This window comes from Scardinius erythrophthalmus, assembly GCF_964197995.2.
Source record: "Scardinius erythrophthalmus genome assembly, chromosome: 16".
Classification (NCBI taxonomy): Eukaryota; Metazoa; Chordata; class Actinopteri; order Cypriniformes; family Leuciscidae; genus Scardinius; species Scardinius erythrophthalmus.
Window position 1 is genome coordinate 40,747,823 of NC_138236.1, and position 23,257 is coordinate 40,771,079.

The 23,257-nt window shown below is 48.6% G+C and overlaps 2 protein-coding genes across 3 annotated transcripts; one reads left to right on the plus strand and one right to left on the minus strand.

The window, feature by feature from the left end:
• Positions 1-1,997: 1,997 nt before the first annotated feature.
• Positions 1,998-16,832, minus strand: eaf1 (ELL associated factor 1). Of its 2 annotated transcripts, none has more exons than XM_081389857.1 (7): positions 16,357-16,832; positions 15,718-15,942; positions 13,780-13,874; positions 13,574-13,710; positions 4,493-4,659; positions 3,256-3,564; positions 1,998-2,539 (listed from the first exon to the last, which is right to left on the minus strand). In XM_081389857.1, the coding sequence occupies exons 1-7, from the start codon at positions 16,406-16,408 to the stop codon at positions 2,496-2,498; spliced, it is 1,029 nt and encodes a 342-aa protein (XP_081245983.1). In that variant the 5' UTR covers positions 16,409-16,832; the 3' UTR covers positions 1,998-2,495. The 2 variants fall into 2 exon arrangements, with proteins under 2 accessions (XP_081245983.1, XP_081245984.1); XM_081389858.1 differs by having other exon boundaries at positions 2,359-2,539; positions 3,295-3,564; positions 16,357-16,714.
• Positions 16,613-22,947, plus strand: pmvk (phosphomevalonate kinase). The gene is made up of 5 exons (XM_081389860.1): positions 16,613-16,764; positions 16,837-16,900; positions 17,465-17,617; positions 21,012-21,141; positions 21,841-22,947. Exons 1-5 carry the CDS (start codon positions 16,640-16,642, stop codon positions 21,972-21,974), a joined length of 606 nt encoding a protein of 201 aa, XP_081245986.1. The 5' UTR covers positions 16,613-16,639; the 3' UTR covers positions 21,975-22,947.
• The last annotated feature ends 310 nt before the right edge of the window (positions 22,948-23,257 follow it).

Below are 23,257 nucleotides of genomic sequence, written 5' to 3' on the forward strand. Positions count from 1 at the left end.
CCAATCACGTGGTGCGCTTAAGCCCCGCCCCTGCAATTAATTTACAACTTTATTTTTTAAATGGTATACATTTTTTAGATGCTTTGATGTTAACAGAATACCTCCTAGACTACATCCGCTCCAGAAAGAGTTAAACAATTTATCACTGATATGGAATAAGAAAATAGCATGATTACAAAGTCTACCATCATCCTTTTTGAACTGTCATTACGAAATGTACTATAATTATAATTAATATGAAATAATGTTATTTTCTAAATACTGTATGCACTAAACAATGATAAACGCCTGATTTATTAATCTGATTCTCTGACATTCCCCGCTTCTGATTTGCAGACACACTGAGGGGGCGGGGCAACGACAAATGAAAAGGCCAATCATTTCGCAAGAACGCGAGTACTTTGCATATGTCTCAGAATGCTTGTTACAACAGTAGTAAACCCTCTTAAAATGTACGTTTTTATTCATTTTTAATGTGCTCAAGATTTCTCATAAACAGCTCTGCGATATACCCTAACGTGTTGTGTAACTTACAGCTCTTATCCTTAATTTTGTCTACACATTTTGGCTACCGTCATGCACATTATTAGCCAGTATCGGAACACTAAATATAGGTGTTCCTCACGGTGTAATCGTGTTGTCTAGGCAGCACATGTACTAAAATTGGAACGATACAGAGAAGATTAGCATTTCCCTGCGCAAGGATGACACGCATAATCGTGAAGCGTATCCAATTTTTGTGTTTGTATTTCTAAATGTTTTCAATGATTTAAAATATCTTTATCAACTGTCATAAAACAGATTTACTGCTAAAGGCATGCCATTAGGAGGGATCAACTAATCATTTGATCGTTTGATTGATTTAAGCCAAACATTGTACACAAATTCTTAAGTGAATTGTATAAGTTTATTCATCATCTAACAACAAATATTTGACAGACTTTTTAACGTTAGTGCAATGACAAATTAAAGCAGTTATTTTATTTTAGAAGCAAAATGTATTCGCAATATCTAGCTTTTTACGAGTAATAAACACTGAACAAAATTATAAACGCAACACTTTTGTTTTTGCCCTCATTTTTCATGAGCTGGACTCAAAGATATAAGACTTTTTCTACGTACACAAAAGGACTATTTCTCTCAAATATTGTTCACAAACCTGTCTAAATCTGTTTTAGTGAGCACTTCTCCCTTGCCGAGATAATCCATCCACCTCACAGGTGTGGCATATCAAGATGCTGATGAGACAGTGTGATTATTGCACAGGTGTGCCTTAGGCTGTCCACAATAAAAGGCCACTCTAAAATGTGCCGTTTCATCACACAGCACAACGCCACAGACGTCGAGGGAGCGTGCGATTGGCATGCTGACTGCAGGAATGTCCACCAGAGCTGTTGAATGTTCATTTCTCTACCATAAGCCGTCTCCAAAGGTTTAGCATTTTGTTCAGTATATATGTAAATATGTTTCAATTTGGTGGCCATAAAAATCTTACACAAGAGGGCAGCAGAGTTCGTCGTATGTAAGGCAATTTGTCACATTTCATTAAAACACATTTAAGTGCTTTACAAGTTTTAATTACAAGATTTTTTGGTCATAATAATGTTTTTTTTTATGTTACTTTTTTACATCCTTGTTTTATTAAATTGTTTTGTAAGCGTTTTATGGCTTAATGTTCCTTTAAGTTATGTCTAACGAAAATGACTTAAATAAACCTACACTTAAAAAAAGTTACTGGAGTAAAGATTGTCAGAACTATTTTACATTATCGCCTCTCTATATGTTTTATTCAATTTATTTTTACAGGTCTAGCATTATTATTCTTATGTTTTAAATGACTACGTTGAGAAAATGACTAAACAAAACAAAAAAGGTCATATGTTCCAGTATGTTATTTGTCTCAATACTACACGAGGTGTTGAGTCCGAAGGTGAATGGATCGGATTCTAAGGGCTGTAATGTTTGTGAGAGTCAATAATCACTCAGACTCGCTGACACGGCTGACATGTTTTTGTCTTTTATCTGACAATACAGACACTATATACAACATTTATCACATTAAAACAATTTGCTTTTGGTTAAACAAGCAGTATAGATGTCTAGAGACACACATATTTTGGTATCGACAAGGATTTCAAATATTTCATGTAACATGAAGGATTGTGAGTCTTAAGTCATAAAAGCACAAACAACAACAAAAATAAGCCAAAGTAATTTATCATCATCTGTCAGCACTGCTTTCACCCTGTAGGAAACACGTGACTGAACTTCACAGATGGGGTGTGTGTGTGTAACACTGAACATTAAACAAGCACGTTGAACTTCATAAAAACACTGAACAACCAGAGGTACAATACTACATCATTACACAACCTTATCTGTTCAAAAACTTCCCTTTGCAATAAAAATAAAAATCTAAAAGTTATTTTACATTCTTTAAAACATTCTCTACTATCCGGGATGCTGGGATGAGCAGACGAGCTGATGTCTGAGGGTCAGTCGCTGTCGCTGCCGGACTCACTCAGCTGAAGATCGTTCCCTGAGGACAACAACACACACGTCATCTTCTGCTGGGCATGAGGAGACAATCGCTGCGTCACAGTACTACCCTTCTTAAAGAGCATCCGAAAATAGAATTAGTACGTCCCAAATCGCAGTGTTGAAATGAGTATTCCAGACATACCCGGATGGTCTACCTTTCCCGCAGAACAAGCTAACGGCTAATGTCCCACAACTCACTGCACGCTGGACGAGGATTCGATTAGAGAACTACAAATATGAGTGAAAAGTCTTAAAAACTACAGACATGGCGGACGTGCGAGTACGTAAGATACGTTTAACCAATAACTTTTAAATAAATCATAATATTCAAATTGCAAACACACGAGGAGAGTCTCCGCATGGAAGACCCGAGACCGGCAGATCAGCGTGCGACTACATTACGAAACGGCAGGATATTAAATTAGATTGAATGTGGAGGATTTTAACTGTGACGAGATGATTGACAGGGCAGTTTACGGTGACAGGATTCACGTTACTATAATAATTAATTAATAATTTGTAACATTAATACTAGGCGACAGGGCTGTCCATTAAAGATGACGAAGTAAAGTCCCAAAGCTGGCCTACTCTTCTGCTACACACTCAAAAGTATGTCCTTTCTCTTCACAAATAGAGTTCATACTTTTAGGGCGTAGTATAAGAAGGCGAATTGGGACGCAGCACAAAACATGCGTGTGTGTGTGTGAGTCTTACTGAGCGTGTTCATCAGCTGGCTGCTGCCCTGTGATTGGCTGAGCGTGTTCATCAGCTGGCTGCTGCCCTGTGATTGGCTGAGCGTGTTCATCAGCTGGCTGCTGCCCTGTGATTGGCTGAGCGTGTTCATCAGCTGGCTGCTGCCCTGTGATTGGCTGAGCCCGTTGTCCGTGTTGTTCCCGCCGGGAGAGAGACGAGTGTCGGGTTCTGAGTCGCTGCCGGAGCTGTTGTCTTCAGCGCCGCTGCCCGAGTCGGAGGAAGAAGAGCTGCTGCTCATCTGCTCGATCACGTCCACATCAGCCCGCAGCTCTGAGACACACACACACACATTACACCTCAACACAGCACTGGAGTAAGTAATGCATCCTTAAACTGTAGTTTTCAGGCTCTACTAGAACAGGTTTTCCTGCTTGAATGTTGATTATTCTCCTCATATTCTCCATTGTTGCGGCTCCTCTCTTCCCAGTCTGTCAGTAACGCTCTGTTCACTTCCTGTCTCTATGAAGCCCCTCCTTCTGAAAAGCACACTGTGCTCTGATTGGTCGGCTGGAGCAGTGTGCTGTGATTGGCCGAGCACTTCAAGTGTGTTTGGGAAATGCCCCGCCCCTTACCATAACCGCCAGTTTAACACACTACTAACTAACTCAACCAGGCCCCGCCCCTTTATTCTGCGCATTAATTATTATAATGAGGAATATTGTGACGTGTTCGTTCCCGGAAGAAACGACTCTTGTTACTAATGTAACCTCGGTTCCCTGAGATAAGGGAATGAGGATTGTGTAGCTATACGCTAAGGGGAAAACTCCTTTTTCTATGAATATTGAAGCCTTTTTGCATAATAACGCAGAGCTACTGCAGTGCAGAGACTACTCTCACGCTATTGGCTGGTCAGTGGGAACTGCACGAACCTATGGCAGAGTGGTGTAACTGCGAACCAATCGCTGGCTGACGTGCGCGCTGGATCTGGTGCAGTCTGCTGGCTCTCTCTGCGGAGAAGGTGAAGGCTTCACGATTCGAGAGTCTTATAGGCAGATGCCCCGCCCATTCTGGCGAGTTCAGCGCTCGGCGGGCTGTGCACCGATTGGTTCGCAGTTACGCTGCTCTGCCATAGGTTTGTGCGGTTCCCACTGACCAGCCAATAGCGTGAGTGTCTTTTCCATTACGTATTAAACTATAAAAATTCTAAATTCTGAAAACACAAGCGACCCCTATGTGTGTGTGTGAGTGTGTGTCTGACCTCGCTTGATGTCGTCCAGCTGTGGCTCTGGGGAAGGGTGGTCTTTGCCTGGCGAGCTCCTAGCGCCCCCTGCTGGCCGGAGGGGTGTGCGAAACTGAGCCGTCAGCGTAGTCGCTCTCACCGACTGCTGATCCAGACGAGCCTGCACCTTACTGCTGCCCTCGGCCCTGACCAACACACACACACACTCATCATCACTGCTGCCCTCGGCCCTGACCAACACACACACACACTCATCATCACTGCTGCCCTCGGCCCTGACCAACACACACACATTCATCTTCACTGCTGCCCTCGGCCCTGACCAACACACACACACACTCATCATCACTGCTGCCCTCGGCCCTGACCAACACACACACTCATCATCACTGCTGCCCTCGGCCCTGACCAACACACACACACACTCATCATCACTGCTGCCCTCGGCCCTGACCAACACACACACATTCATCATCACCGCTGCCCTCGGCCCTGACCAACACACACACACACTCATCATCACTGCTGCCCTCGGCCCTGACCAACACACACACACACTCATCATCACTGCTGCCCTCGGCCCTGACCAACACACACACTCATCATCACTGCTGCCCTCGGCCCTGACCAACACACACACACACTCATCATCACCGCTGCCCTCGGCCCTGACCAACACACACACACTCATCATCACTGCTGCCCTCGGCCCTGACCAACACACACACAATCATCATCACCGCTGCCCTCGGCCCTGACCAACACACACACACTCATCATCACCGCTGCCCTCGGCCCTGACCAACACACACACACAATCATCATCACTGCTGCCCTAGGCCCTGACCAACACACACACTCATCATCACTGCTGCCCTCGGCCCTGACCAACACACACACTCGTCATCACCGCTGCCCTCGGCCCTGACCAACACACACACTCGTCATCACCGCTGCCCTCGGCCCTGACCAACACACACACTCGTCATCACTGCTGCCCTCGGCCCTGACCAACACACACACTCGTCATCACCGCTGCCCTCGGCCCTGACCAACACACACACTCGTCATCACCGCTGCCCTCGGCCCTGACCAACACACACACTCGTCATCACTGCTGCCCTCGGCCCTGACCAACACACACACTCGTCATCACCGCTGCACCTCGGCCCTGACCAACACACACACTCGTCATCACTGCTGCCCTCGGCCCTGACCAACACACACACTCATCATCACTGCTGCCCTCGGCCCTGACCAACACACACACTCGTCATCACCGCTGCCCTCGGCCCTGACCAACACACACACTCGTCATCACTGCTGCCCTCGGCCCTGACCAACACACACACTCGTCATCACCGCTGCCCTCGGCCCTGACCAACACACACACTCGTCATCCCCGCTGCCCTCGGCCCTGACCAACACACACACTCGTCATCACCGCTGCCCTCGGCCCTGACCAACACACACACTCGTCATCACTGCTGCCCTCGGCCCTGACCAACACACACACTCGTCATCACCGCTGCCCTCGGCCCTGACCAACACACACACTCGTCATCACTGCTGCCCTCGGCCCTGACCAACACACACACTCGTCATCACCGCTGCCCTCGGCCCTGACCAACACACACACTCATCATCACCGCTGCCCTCGGCCCTGACCAACACACACACTCGTCATCACCGCTGCCCTCGGCCCTGACCAACACACACACACACACACTCATCATCACCGCTGCCCTCGGCCCTGACCAACACACACACACTCATCATCACTGCTGCCCTCGGCCCTGACCAACACACACACACACTCATCATCACCGCTGCCCTCGGCCCTGACCAACACACACACTCGTCATCACCGCTGCCCTCGGCCCTGACCAACACACACACTCATCATCACCGCTGCCCTCGGCCCTGACCAACACACACACACTCGTCATCACCGCTGCCCTCGGCCCTGACCAACACACACACACACACTCATCATCACCGCTGCCCTCGGCCCTGACCAACACACACACACTCATCATCACTGCTGCCCTCGGCCCTGACCAACACACACACACTTATCATCACCGTTGCCCTCGGCCCTGACCAACACACACACTCATCACCGTTGCCCTCGGCCCTGACCAACACACACAATCATCATCACCGCTGCCCTCGGCCCTGACCAACACACACACTCATCATCACTGCTGCCCTCGGCCCTGACCAACACACACACACTCATCATCACCGCTGCCCTCGGCCCTGACCAACACACACACATTCATCATCACCGCTGCCCTCGGCCCTGACCAACACACACACACAATCATCATCACTGCTGCCCTAGGCCCTGACCAACACACACACTCATCATCACCGCTGCCCTCGGCCCTGACCAACACACACACTCGTCATCACCGCTGCCCTCGGCCCTGACCAACACACACACTCATCACCGCTGCCCTCGGCCCTGACCAACACACACAATCATCATCACCGCTGCCCTCGGCCCTGACCAACACACACACTCATCATCACTGCTGCCCTCGGCCCTGACCAACACACACACACTCATCATCACCGCTGCCCTCGGCCCTGACCAACACACACACATTCATCATCACCGCTGCCCTCGGCCCTGACCAACACACACACATTCATCATCACTGCTGCCCTCGGCCCTGACCAACACACACACATTCATCATCACCGCTGCCCTCGGCCCTGACCAACACACACACACAATCATCATCACTGCTGCCCTAGGCCCTGACCAACACACACACTCGTCATCACCGCTGCCCTCGGCCCTGACCAACACACACACTCGTCATCACCGCTGCCCTCGGCCCTGACCAACACACACACTCGTCATCACCGCTGCCCTCGGCCCTGACCAACACACACACTCGTCATCACTGCTGCCCTCGGCCCTGACCAACACACACACTCGTCATCACTGCTGCCCTCGGCCCTGACCAACACACACACAATCATCATCACCGCTGCCCTCGGCCCTGACCAGCACACACACACACTCATCATCACCGCTGCCCTCGGCCCTGACCAACACACACACACTCATAATCACCGCTGCCCTCGGCCCTGACCAACACACACACTCATCATCACTGCTGCCCTTGGCCCTGACCAACACACACACACTCATCATCACTGCTGCCCTCGGCCCTGACCAACACACACACACTCATCATCACTGCTGCCCTCGGCCCTGACCAACACACACACACAATCATCATCACCGCTGCCCTCGGCCCTGACCAACACACACACACAATCATCATCACCGCTGCCCTCGGCCCTGACCAACACACACACTCGTCATCACCGCTGCCCTCGGCCCTGACCAACACACACACTCGTCATCACTGCTGCCCTCGGCCCTGACCAACACACACACTTGTCATCACCGCTGCCCTCGGCCCTGACCAACACACACACTCATCATCACTGCTGCCCTCGGCCCTGACCAACACACACACTCGTCATCACCGCTGCCCTCGGCCCTGACCAACACACACACACACACACTCATCATCACCGCTGCCCTCGGCCCTGACCAACACACACACACTCATCATCACTGCTGCCCTCGGCCCTGACCAACACACACACACACTCATCATCACCGCTGCCCTCGGCCCTGACCAACACACACACTCGTCATCACCGCTGCCCTCGGTCCTGACCAACACACACACTCATCATCACCGCTGCCCTCGGCCCTGACCAACACACACACACTCGTCATCACCGCTGCCCTCGGCCCTGACCAACACACACACACACACTCATCATCACCGCTGCCCTCGGCCCTGACCAACACACACACACTCATCATCACTGCTGCCCTCGGCCCTGACCAACACACACACACTTATCATCACCGCTGCCCTCGGCCCTGACCAACACACACACTCATCACCACTGCCCTCGGCCCTGACCAACACACACAATCATCATCACCGCTGCCCTCGGCCCTGACCAACACACACACTCATCATCACCGCTGCCCTCGGCCCTGACCAACACACACACACTCATCATCACCGCTGCCCTCGGCCCTGACCAACACACACACATTCATCATCACCGCTGCCCTCGGCCCTGACCAACACACACACACAATCATCATCACTGCTGCCCTAGGCCCTGACCAACACACACACTCATCATCACCGCTGCCCTCGGCCCTGACCAACACACACACTCGTCATCACCGCTGCCCTCGGCCCTGACCAACACACACACTCATCACCGCTGCCCTCGGCCCTGACCAACACACACAATCATAATCACCGCTGCCCTCGGCCCTGACCAACACACACACTCGTCATCACCGCTGCCCTCGGCCCTGACCAACACACACACTCGTCATCACTGCTGCCCTCGGCCCTGACCAACACACACACTTGTCATCACCGCTGCCCTCGGCCCTGACCAACACACACACTCATCATCACTGCTGCCCTCGGCCCTGACCAACACACACACTCGTCATCACCGCTGCCCTCGGCCCTGACCAACACACACACTCATCATCACCGCTGCCCTCGGCCCTGACCAACACACACACACAATCATCATCACCGCTGCCCTCGGCCCTGACCAAGACACACACACACACTCATCAACACCGCTGCCCTCGGCCCTGACCAACACACACACACACACTCATCATCACCGCTGCCCTCGGCCCTGACCAACACACACACACACTCGTCATCACCGCTGCCCTCGGCCCTGACCAACACACACACTCGTCATCACCGCTGCCCTCGGCCCTGACCAACACACACACTCGTCATCACCGCTGCCCTCGGCCCTGACCAAGACACACACTCGTCATCACCGCTGCCCTCGGCCCTGACCAACACACACACACTCGTCATCACCGCTGCCCTCGGCCCTGACCAACACACACACACTTATCATCACCGCTGCCCTCGGCCCTGACCAACACACACACTCATCACCGCTGCCCTCGGCCCTGACCAACACACACAATCATCATCACCGCTGCCCTCGGCCCTGACCAACACACACACTCATCATCACCGCTGCCCTCGGCCCTGACCAACACACACACACTCATCATCACTGCTGCCCTCGGCCCTGACCAACACACACACATTCATCATCACCGCTGCCCTCGGCCCTGACCAACACACACACACAATCATCATCACCGCTGCCCTAGGCCCTGACCAACACACACACTCATCATCACCGCTGCCCTCGGCCCTGACCAACACACACACTCGTCATCACCGCTGCCCTCGGCCCTGACCAACACACACACTCATCATCACCGCTGCCCTCGGCCCTGACCAACACACACACACTCATCATCACCGCTGCCCTCGGCCCTGACCAACACACACACATTCATCATCACCGCTGCCCTCGGCCCTGACCAACACACACACACAATCATCATCACCGCTGCCCTCGGCCCTGACCAACACACACACTCATCATCACCGCTGCCCTCGGCCCTGACCAACACACACACTCGTCATCACCGCTGCCCTCGGCCCTGACCAACACACACACTCGTCATCACCGCTGCCCTCGGCCCTGACCAACACACACACTCGTCATCACCGCTGCCCTCGGCCCTGACCAACACACACACTCGTCATCACTGCTGCCCTCGGCCCTGACCAACACACACACTCGTCATCACCGCTGCCCTCGGCCCTGACCAACACACACACACACTCATCATCACCGCTGCCCCTCGGCCCTGACCAACACACACACACTCATCATCACCGCTGCCCTCGGCCCTGACCAACACACACACTCATCATCACCGCTGCCCTCGGCCCTGACCAACACACACACACTCATCATCACCGCTGCCCTCGGCCCTGACCAACACACACACACAATCATCATCACCGCTGCCCTCGGCCTTGACCAACACACACACACAATCATCATCACCGCTGCCCTCGGCCCTGACCAACACACACACACACTCATCATCACCGCTGCCCTCGGCCCTGACCAACACACACACACACACACTCATCATCACCGCTGCCCTCGGCCCTGACCAACACACACACACACTCGTCATCACCGCTGCCCTCGGCCCTGACCAACACACACACTCGTCATCACCGCTGCCCTCGGCCCTGACCAACACACACACTCGTCATCACCGCTGCCCTCGGCCCTGACCAACACACACACTCGTCATCACCGCTGCCCTCGGCCCTGACCAACACACACACTCGTCATCACCGCTGCCCTCGGCCCTGACCAACACACACACTCGTCATCACCGCTGCCCTCGGCCCTGACCAACACACACACTCGTCATCACCGCTGCCCTCGGCCCTGACCAACACACACACTCGTCATCACTGCTGCCCTCGGCCCTGACCAACACACACACTCGTCATCACCGCTGCCCTCGGCCCTGACCAACACACACACTCGTCATCACCGCTGCCCTCGGCCCTGAGCAACACACACACTCGTCATCACCGCTGCCCTCGGCCCTGACCAACACACACACTCATCATCACCGCTGCCCTCGGCCCTGACCAACACACACACTCGTCATCACCGCTGCCCTCGGCCCTGACCAACACACACACTCATCATCGACACCTCATCTCACTGACACATGAGTGCAGACATACACACGCATGCACTGTGATCTCAATCAAATGCTCACACTGCATGTTTTAGTGAGAATGATTGCAGTGTTGTGCATCTGTAACTGGTCCTGCAGGATGTGAACACTGGGTAATATTGCATGCATCAATGTTTAATATTAACACAAACACCAGCAGTGTATTCCAGTGCAGAAGAGCTTGAGTGAGGTGAGCATGATTTATGCAGGAGAGCTGAGCGTGTTTATAGTGTGGATTAACTGGGCTCACTCAGTTTTGAGCTTCACACCACACTGTAGGACGTGTTTGATATTAAACAGTGTCATTAAAAGCGTATAAAGTTGTGAAAGAGATGCTGTCCCCCAGACGGCTGTCTGTGTGCGCTCTCCGGGACGGGGCCGAATGCGCATAAGCGGAGTATACTGTGGTATACAGACACACAGCTAAAGGGGCAAATATCCTACACACAAATATGCTGAATTGCCATTTTGCCGAATATCCTCCTAAACACAGTCGGTTACGTCTTAGGTAAATGTAAACACTGAGGAAGAGCGTGTGTGTAACAGTATACTGGATCCATGGAGCTCTTAAAGTGACAGCAGCCTAATAAACCTGCTCCAGTCATTATTGTTAATCAAACAGCAAGAGACAAAGATAAAATCACTCATTGCTCTTAAATGAATAACTTTTGTATTTATTTATTTATTTATTGTATTTAAAGGATTAGTCTATATTTAATGTACACAGCAGTGTTATTTTACATTTGATTACTTTACTCATTGTGTGTTGTAGGCTATTACTTATCTGAATACCACTAGTACTCTTCCTGGAAAACTGTTTATCTCATTTGTATTTGTGTTGTGTTGTATTTGTTGTGTAATAGGGGGTGAGCAGCTGCACATTATCATTTAAAGAGACACGCACCGACACGGGAGCTGTGAACAGAGCTGTGTTTGAGGAGGTACAGGGTGTTGTCTTACACAACCATTGAGGAATGTTTTCACACTTTACATGAAGACCCTAAAGAATCATATGAACTTGTGGAAAATGGGCATTCGATAACCAGAATAGTCGGTTATAGCGGAGACAATATATATAAGAGACATGCCACTTCCTCAATCCTCAATAGAACTATATAAGGAAAACCCGTAACGGCAAAGATGGCGGTTGTATGCACATGTCCCGCCCCTCCCGCTGGAAAGCCAATCATCTGCTTTTAACAGGCAAGCCGCGAAACATTTAAACCTATCGTCTGGTTCCACTGACGCATGCGCACAGTTGAGGTTTTGCGACAGCGAGTTGTTGTGTGTGCAAGATCAGTGACAGGGCGCATATTTAACTGAAAGAACCATATGGAATAAAACCATAAAACCACATTTCTTTTACTGTCTATGGAAAGGACAAGCAGAGAGAGAGAGCCCCGGTCGCGCGCACTCTCTCTCTCTCTCTCTTTCCGAAGCCAGGCGAAAGTCTAAACAAGACTTCACCGTCTCCAAATTAAGCGCTGTCTTCCTCTCTCTCCTGCACGCATATTAATCAAAATAAAACGACATGGTGGTAAAAGGTCGGAAGACCAAAGTTTCATGTTGGAGCGTTCGGAGATTTTTTCCCCCTGAATTACCGTTGGGTGTGAATTGTGCTAAAATACGTGGCCTTATCTTCTCTGAAATGCGTTCCACACATTCAGCTGACATAAAATTACTCTCTAAATAAACGAAAAATATCCAGTGATGTAATGTTTTCTGTGTTGACACTAACCTTGTGGGATGTCCATAACTGATGGGATAATCCACAACCGTATGACACGTCCAATTCGCGAACTAATGACTCCTTTGAACCGATTCATTTTAATGAATAGTTAAAACAACTGATCTATACAATACATTGTTATTACTTATAAAGTGCAAACCTGCTTATATTTAAATAAAGGAGAACAATATTGACATTGAATATGCACAACACCGGCATTCTGGATAGAGACGTAAATGAAGTTGGTGTCGTGAACCCTTGCGCATGCGTAGTAAAAGTATAACCTGTGGGGGAAAGGGCGTTTTAAACCTTATTTTGGGGCAAAGTCATCAAACTTTTTCAGCGATTTTTATCATGTTTTACTGCTGTTTCTATACATGCAGTTTTTATGTCCCGGTGACCAGTGAAAGTGCAGTTCTGACTCTCTGCCCATTCATTTAGATAGGAGCCTGGTCTTGTTAGTCCGAAATAGCTGCCCGGAGGCGTTGCCAAGATGGCGGCCGAGTGGCACGACTTGCCTAAAAGGACTTTGGTTATAGTGAATGTAAACACTGAGGAAGAGCGTGTGTGTATCAGTATATTGCTCTTAAAGGGACAGCAGCCTAATAAACCTGCTTCAGTCATTAAGAAAGAGACGCAGGTGTGTTGCGTGACTTTAATAAACTCAGCACATGAGTGGCTCCTGCGGCGTGCTCACCTGGTCTTCTTGACCTGTATGCTGCTGCTCAGCTTCTCCAGCATGTACTCGCCCGTGTCGTGGTTGATGATGAGCACGCAGTCCTTCTGATACGGCCTCTTGTTGCCCTTGAAGACGGTCATGGGCGGCGTGGATCCCTGCGGACGAGAGTGAGTGAGCACACACACACACACGCACACACACGCGGCAGACGGACACACTCTTACCGGGATGTGTGGGAGTGTGATGGTCACCTCCTCGCCCTTGCCCACCTGCAGCTCTCCTTCACACGCCGTGTCGATCGACGCCGGCTTAAAGTCATCTGAGGAGCACACACAGGACAGGCTCGCAAACGTGTGACATCACTATCAGGGTGGCCATCGAAACTCTGTTCCAGTTCTGCTTATTCCAAACCCTAATCACAATCCATCAAAACAAGATTTAACTAATTCCATTACAACCGTGAAAGATATTAACTGTGTTTTATGACCAGTTCTGGACACATTCATCACATTTATTACTTTTCCCAATATTTACGCCACTGGAAACAGTGGAAAGGGTGTAAATAAAGCAGGATTTTTTCCATTAAGGGCAGTTTTTATAATTACCTTATTAAATGTATCTGTGTTGTTTTTTAATGTGAGATATTTCAATTTAATAAACTGATTAATCAATCATAATACTACAGTATGAGTATAGTATATGTTATGGGATTGATGCAATTTAAAATAGCTTACATAAAGTAAATAAATTGTGAAATTAATAAAACAGGACCTCATTACAGGGTAGAGCTGCGATATTATTACAGAATCGTTATTGGCGATAAACGTGTTTGTGTGTGGAGAAATGGCATATTATGTGTGTTTTCTAATGCACTGAAAAGCAATAAACAGCTCTCTATTAGTTTCACCTGTGCAGATTAAAATATCATTGTTACTCTAACACGCTTTTCTGTAAATCTGAATATATATATAATTAAGCAGTTTACATTCTGCACTTTAAGGTTCAGATTATTTAATAATAATATCTTGGTAACACTTTTCAATTAGATGCTTAACATTAGTAAACTACCTTTGTTAACATGAACTGCCTATGAACAATACTTCTGTTCTAAAGCATTTATTAATCTCAGCTAATGTTAGTTTCAGTGATTATTAATACATTCTTAAAATCAAAAGTTGTATTTTTTAACATTAGTGCCCCTATTATGGTTTATTTGGACCAGTTTGCTCCTCAGAATCACACCCTGTAAGTATGACTAAATATTGATGTATATACCTTTTCTACCGGGTGTTCAAAATCCTTAGTTTAGTGTTTTATATTGTGTAAGTTTCCGGCATAAACTCACGTTATTATTATCTTCCTGAAATACTTCTGCTGATCAGCTGTGGGCCACTATTACCTACAACTGTCTGCTAATGCAGATCTCTGTCGTTCTCACTGCTTTGAGGAAAGATAAAGGATGGAGTAAGACTTGTTTTTTTACCCTTGATACAAGTAAAGCTATTGTAGGAGACTCCAAAACAAAAGGAGCCTTTAAAATAGCATAATAGGGGCACTTTAATAGGTCTTGAATCAAAATGGACAATTCTTGTGATTTTACGTAATATAGCCGTGTTTACTCTGAATGATTTATCTGCACACATCATCATTATTGTGTTTATAATCTTGAATCAGAATAAGTTCCTCTTGCAGCTTCTCTTCTCTGATGACGAGGGCGGGGCTTTAACCTGTCACTCACATGAGATCAGCCAATAGCAAACCACAACCATACAATCAATTCCACACGGACACAATCAAGCCCCGCCCACATTTGTTCTTGTTCGCAAATTCACTTTCATGCGTTTAAATGATTTTTTTTTATTTAACTTTTTGCGTTTAAATTTTCAATTTGTTTAAATTCAATTTTCATTAAAACAAAGTGTTACCAATATATGTATATTTAAAATAATTTGGTAATTAATCAGGGCCGAAATAATAAAAGACCGCAGATTACGTTAGCTTCTTCAGTTGTCCGTTAATATCGCGCCAAAATTATCCAGTCTGATTTTCCCGCTGTCAATGACGTCACATCACCTCTACGCGCTGGATGTTTGTTATTCAGCTGCTAAAGGTGCTTCTGCTAAACACTAATCTTAGATTAGAGCTGTGTTTGTGTCACTCACATCTGATGGTGTGGAAGGATGATTTGGGTCTCTTCTCGAAACTGTCTCCGAGCTTCAGCACGTGCTCCTCTTTATCCAGAGGCGTGTTCGCGCTTCCGTTCATCACATCCAGTCCAGAACCGCAGAACCTCACAGGTAAACAAACACCGAGGAGAAGTGGCCAACACTGCGGCGGATCCAACACTTCCGGGTCACGGGACACAAAAAGAGCGCACTCGCCAAGATCTGCACGTTATTATCCGTGTAAAATCAGACATTTGGCATTTAAAGCACAAGATAAAACACGTCTTTCAAAAATGAGGAAAAACTCCATATGATGATAAAGTGAAATCAAATCAAATATTCAATAATAAATAAAGATATTAGAAGGAAATAATATATGTATTATACGCAGTTAGTCCGAGTGTTAGCACACATGCAGGTAAATATGTTGACACCTTTGTTCGGTGAATGAAAATAAACAAAAACCAGAGACCCGCTGGTGTGGTTTCACTTCCGGGTCAGTGATGCCAGAAAAAAAGCAGTAAAGAAATACGTGAGTAATTTAAGACAATTGTTTTATGAAAGAGTCTCTGGTGCCATTTAAGTAATATCAAAATAATTTAGCGTTAAAAGGATGTGAATATATTAAGCACATACCCGTGAGCTGATGGCGTGACACTCGCGCGATTACCGTAATTACACCTAACATCGCGAACACAGACCTAACATCACACAGCTACATTCACTGCTTCCTTCGGTGGAGGAAAAATCTGTACCGATGTCTTAAAGAACATAATTAAATAAGTTAATAAACATAACTGAGTGAGGAAAAACTAAAATAGCAGCATCAACGCGTGTTTATGCGTTTCGGTGGCTGCGACATCTTGGTTCATTACGGTAAAGCCGAGATGAAGCGGTTCCTCACACTGAACATGTGTTTATGAGTGTGGAGAACACAGTACATGCGATCACAGCCATGACACACACACAGCCGAGGATTATCCTGTTATTCAGTGGGAAGCGGAAGTCAGGGAAGGATTATGTGGCAGATTTGATTCAGCACAGGTGAGCTGAGTGTCGCGCGCACAGGTGAGCTCTGCATGAAGGCTGATGCTGATGCTGTTGTTGTGTTCGCAGGCTGACTGCAGAGGTGTGCTGTATACTCAGACTGTCCGCGCCACTCAAACTGCAGTATGCACAGGTACACTACACTCTTTCACCCTGTAGAGCCTGACATGTGTGATAACACGCAGATTTCTAAACTTTAGCCTAAATATTTGTAACCAAAAAAAAAAAGAAAATATAAAAATAAAATAAAGTAATAATATTGTAGAATAAAATCTACAAAATGTGATCAGAAATACAGTCAAATCAGTGAAATATTATTCCACTGTAAAACAGCTGGTGTATAGTAAAGTGTTTTTATTATTCCTGTGATCAAAGCATCATTACTCCAGTCTTCAGTGTCACATGATCCTCCAGAACTCTGATATGAGGATTCGCAGCTGAAACCGCTTCAGTGTCTTCATCCACACAGCATCATCATCATCTCTGTCTGACTATAGCTCACGTCATCGCTGAAGTTAATCCAGTAATGAAACGAGCAAGTTAAAAATCATGATTCGCAGTTTATCCAGAGTCGTGCAGTGCTCATTTTAATTTCAGTTTAATGTGTAAACACACTTTCACGTGTGTGTGTGTTGTTCAGGACCATGGTGTTTGACTGGTGTGTGTGTGTGTGTGTGTGTGTGTGTGTGTTGTTCAGGATCATGGTCTGGACTACGAGGAGCTGCTGGGCTGTGGTCAGTATAAGGAGAGGCATCGGGCCGAGATGATCCGCTGGGGAGAGATGAGGAGACAGCAGGACTCGGGCTTCTTCTGCCGGCTGGCCGTCCAACACGCTGACAAACCCGTCTGGGTACATAATCATAATCACAATCATAATCATAATCACAATCATAATCATAATAATAATCATAGTCATACACTGTTGGAGAACTGAGCGACTGAGCCTGGTTTCTCCCATGGTTTTTTCTCCATTCTGTCACTGATAGAGTAACACACGCACTCCTGTCGTCACGTGACCTCAGTAACGCACGCTCTCCAGTCGTCATGTGACCTCAGTAACGCACGCACTCCTGTCGTCACGTGACCTCAGTAACGCACGCTCTCCAGTCGTCATGTGACCTCAGTAACGCACGCTCTCCTGTCGTCATGTGATCTCAGTAACACACGCTCTCCTGTCGTCACGTGACCTCAGTAACACACGCTCTCCTGTCGTCACGTGACCTCAGTAACGCACGCTCTCCTGTCGTCACGTGACCTCAGTAACGCACGCTCTCCAGTCGTCATGTGACCTCAGTAACGCACGCTCTCCTGTCGTCATGTGATCTCAGTAACACACGCTCTCCTGTCGTCACGTGACCTCAGTAACACACGCTCTCCTGTCGTCACGTGACCTCAGTAACGCACGCTCTCCTGTCGTCACGTGACCTCAGTAACACACGCTCTCCTGTCGTCACGTGATCTCAGTAACACACGCTCTCCTGTCGTCACGTGACCTCAGTAACACACGCTCTCCTGTCGTCACGTGACCTCAGTAACACACGCACTCCTGTCGTCACGTGACCTCAGTAACACACGCACTCCTGTCGTCACGTGACCTCAGTAACGCACGCTCTCCTGTCGTCACGTGACCTCAGTAACACACGCACTCCTGTCGTCACGTGACCTCAGTAACACACGCTCTCCTGTCGTCACGTGACCTCAGTAACACACGCACTCCTGTCGTCACGTGACCTCAGTAACACACGCACTCCTGTCGTCACGTGACCTCAGTAACGCACGCTCTCCTGTCGTCACGTGACCTCAGTAACACACGCTCTCCTGTCGTCACGTGACCTCAGTAACACACGCTCTCCTGTCGTCACGTGACCTCAGTAACACACGCACTCCTGTCGTCACGTGACCTCAGTAACACACGCACTCCTGTCGTCACGTGACCTCAGTAACGCACGCTCTCCTGTCGTCACGTGACCTCAGTAACACACGCACTCCTGTCGTCACGTGACCTCAGTAACACACGCACTCCTGTCGTCACGTGACCTCAGTAACACACGCTCTCCTGTCGTCACGTGACCTCAGTAACGCACGCTCTCCTGTCGTCACGTGACCTCAGTAACGCACGCTCTCCTGTCGTCACGTGACCTCAGTAACGCACGCTCTCCTGTCGTCACGTGACCTCAGTAACGCACGCTCTCCAGTCGTCACGTGACCTCAGTAACGCACGCTCTCCTGTCGTCACGTGACCTCAGTAACGCACGCTCTCCTGTCGTCACGTGACCTCAGTAACGCACGCTCTCCTGTCGTCACGTGACCTCAGTAACGCACGCTCTCCTGTCGTCACGTGACCTCAGTAACGCACGCTCTCCTGTCGTCACGTGACCTCAGTAACGCACGCTCTCCAGTCGTCACGTGACCTCAGTAACGCACGCTCTCCAGTCGTCACGTGACCTAAGTAACGCACGCTCTCCTGTCGTCACGTGACCTCAGTAACGCACGCTCTCCTGTCGTCATGTGACCTCAGTAACGCACGCTCTCCAGTCGTCATGTGACCTCAGTAACGCACGCTCTCCAGTCGTCATGTGACCTCAGTAACGCACGCTCTCCTGTCGTCATGTGACCTCAGTAACGCACGCTCTCCAGTCGTCATGTGACCTCAGTAACACACGCTCTCCTGTCGTCATGTGACCTCAGTAACACACGCTCTCCAGTCGTCATGTGACCTCAGTAACGCACGCTCTCCTGTCGTCATGTGACCTCAGTAACGCACGCTCTCCTGTCGTCATGTGACCTCAGTAACGCACGCTCTCCTGTCGTCATGTGACCTCAGTAACGCACGCTCTCCAGTCGTCATGTGACCTCAGTAACGCACGCTCTCCTGTCGTCACGTGACCTCAGTAACGCACGCTCTCCTGTCGTCATGTGACCTCAGTAACGCACGCTCTCCTGTCGTCATGTGACCGTGACCTCAGTAACGCACGCTCTCCTGTCGTCATGTGACCTCAGTAACGCACGCTCTCCAGTCGTCATGTGACCTCAGTAACGCACGCTCTCCTGTCGTCATGTGACCTCAGTAACGCACGCTCTCCTGTCGTCATGTGACCTCAGTAACGCACGCTCTCCAGTCGTCATGTGACCTAAGTAACACACGCTCTCCTGTCGTCACGTGATCTCAGTAACACACGCTCTCCTGTCGTCACGTGACCTCGGTAACACACGCTCTCCAGTCGTCACGTGACCTCAGTAACACACGCTCTCCTGTCGTCACGTGACCTCAGTAACACACGCTCTCCTGTCGTCACGTGACCTCAGTAACACACGCTCTCCTGTCGTCACGTGACCTCAGTAACACACGCTCTCCTGTCGTCACGTGACCTCAGTAACACACTCTCTCCTGTCGTCACGTGACCTCAGTAACGCACGCTCTCCTGTCGTCACGTGACCTCAGTAACGCACGCTCTCCAGTCGTCATGTGACCTCAGTAACGCACGCTCTCCTGTCGTCACGTGACCTCAGTAACACACGCTCTCCTGTCGTCACGTGACCTCAGTAACACACGCTCTCCTGTCGTCACGTGACCTCAGTAACACACGCTCTCCTGTCGTCACGTGACCTCAGTAACACACGCTCTCCTGTCGTCACGTGACCTCAGTAACACACGCTCTCCTGTCGTCATGTGACCTCAGTAACACACGCTCTCCAGTCGTCACGTGACCTCAGTAACACACGCTCTCCAGTCGTCACGTGACCTCAGTAACACACGCTCTCCTGTCGTCACGTGACCTCAGTAACACACGCTCTCCTGTCGTCACGTGACCTCAGTAACACACGCTCTCCTGTCGTCACGTGACCTCAGTAACACACGCTCTCCTGTCGTCACGTGACCTCAGTAACACACGCACTCCTGTCGTCACGTGACCTCAGTAACGCACGCTCTCCAGTCGTCACGTGATCTCAGTAACACACGCTCTCCTGTCGTCACGTGACCTCAGTAACACACGCTCTCCTGTCGTCACGTGACCTCAGTAACACACGCTCTCCTGTCGTCACGTGACCTCAGTAACACACGCTCTCCTGTCGTCACGTGACCTCAGTAACACACGCTCTCCAGTCGTCACGTGACCTCAGTAACACACGCTCTCCTGTTGTCACGTGACCTCAGTAACACACGCTCTCCAGTCGTCACGTGACCTCAGTAACACACGCTCTCCTGTTGTCACGTGACCTCAGTAACACACACTCTTCCTCAGATCGTCAGTGACTGCAGGAGGAGATCGGATATACAGTGGTTCCGGCAGGAGTTTCCCGACCAATGTGTGTGTGTGCGTGTGGAGGCCTCAGAGCAGACCAGATCACAGCGGGGCTGGAGGTTCACCACAGGTACAACAGATTAACACACACACACACACACACACACCAGATCACAGCACCACTAGGCTGACCAAAGTGCTTTACAGAACAAAAAGATTAAAAAAAGATGTAACATGCATAACACCAAATAAAACAAAAACTAAGAGCTAAGAGTAACCATAAAACAGGAGTAGCAAAACGGTGTCAGACTCAAATATAAATTAGTAAAACCAACCAAAGAAAATAATCCATATAGTGAAGAAAACGGGCAGGTTTTTAAAGGGACTTGAAAGCCGACAGAGAAGGGGCCGCTCTAATCTCTCGAGGCTCCGGAGTCGTGGCCCTCTGCGCTCCAGTCTAGAGTGACGCCTTCCCAGCAGAGATCCCAGGCTTCCGGGCGGAGGCAGTGTAGGGATGAAGAAGCTCAGAGAGATGAGGAGATAAGTTATATAGAGATTTAAAAACGTTCTTCTCTGGTGAACTGGCAGCCAGTGTAGAGATCTGAGAACAGGAGGGATGTGTTCATATTCACCACACAGTACAGTTCACAGTTTCTTCTTGATATACCCCTGAAAGAATAGAAGTGAAATGTGACAAGCTTGCTTTATCATACGTTTTATAAGTCTGAATATGTTTTGGCTTATGCCATCTTTTGCTTTCGGGCGCCCGTATTATGAATGCTTTATAAACGAGAGCCCTGAAGAGCTAACGCTGTTGTGCGCTGCTCAGGTGTGGACGACGCCGAGTCCGAGTGCGGCCTGGACGAGGGACTGCAGTTCGACTGGATCCTCCGGAACGACGGAGAACACGAGCGTCTGGAGAAACAGCTGGAGGAGCTTCTGTCCTCGCTCACTCAAACATGAACACGCATCCATAAATCAACACTTCTCCTCATCATCATCTGACCATAATCAACACTTCTCCTCATTCGCTCGCTTTACTGGCGTTCCGGAGCAGATTCAGGGACATAATAAACAGAACTGATGATGCAAACTTTTATCAACGCGATGCAAAAAGACACGATGCAAAAAGATTCCAGCGACAAGCAATTCGTCTGTCCACACCAGAAGCGACGTGACTATGAGATGCGTCAAAATCAATTAAAGCCCACAGCCAATCAGAGCAGCGTGTGGGCGGAGTCAGCCAATCAGAGCAGCGTGTGGGCGGAGTCTCGCGGCGAGTGCACATACACCAGAGAGTAATCCTGACGGCACTCGCAAGGAAATGGAGTCTACTCTTCATAATCAAATTCTCAAATATTACACCATTTAAACATTATTAAAAATACATACTGAGTTACTAAAACAATCTTTGTCAAAGAATACACTTGTTTGTTCACAGTTTGAACGTTCTTGTTTCCATTTGTTTAATTTCAAGATCTGAGGTGAAATATCCATTGTTGCTTTTACAGCCACAAAGCTGGAGCACTAAATGATGTTCAGAGTCACATGACACGCTTTTAATATTAAATAAAGCACATAAACAGCACCTGAGAAGATCATCATCGCCACACTTTGTGTTTGTTGTTCCAGCGCGACGTCGCAGAAAAATAGAAACCGTTTCTATGGAAACGTCGCGTGTCGCCGTCGCTGGTTAGGACAAACACTCTGATTAACATGGAGAAGAAGCTTTTATCACGTGTCGCGGCGTGAGTAGTTAGGACACGTGTAAGACTAATTAATTTCACGCCCACAATATTCACAGTTCTGTTCAGAGGTTTTATTAGAAAACTGCTGTGAAACATCCTCTGGATTGTACTGTTATTCTGTATTTTCGGTGTAAAAAATCCCATACATTTTCAAGATGTGAGAGCAATATTAAAGGAATAGTTTGCCCAAAATAATCGCTAATCCTGTTATTTTTAAAAACCACAGAAGCAGTCCATCCTCTAAAGCTATTTCCGTATCAAATTATTGTTCAATCATTACTTTCAAATAGATAATCATCAAACCCAGGACGGTGTACCTTGATGCTCTTTGTTTTAACATGTACAAGGGCGACTTTTCAGTGCATAACAACCTAATTGGGGTCAATTCTACACATAAAAATACACTAAAAAGGGTCTTAAAGTTTTTGTATTTTAAAGTTTGTTTCTTTACAGGTTTCACCGAAGTGTTAAGAAGTTAATTATAAACCAATAGAAGTC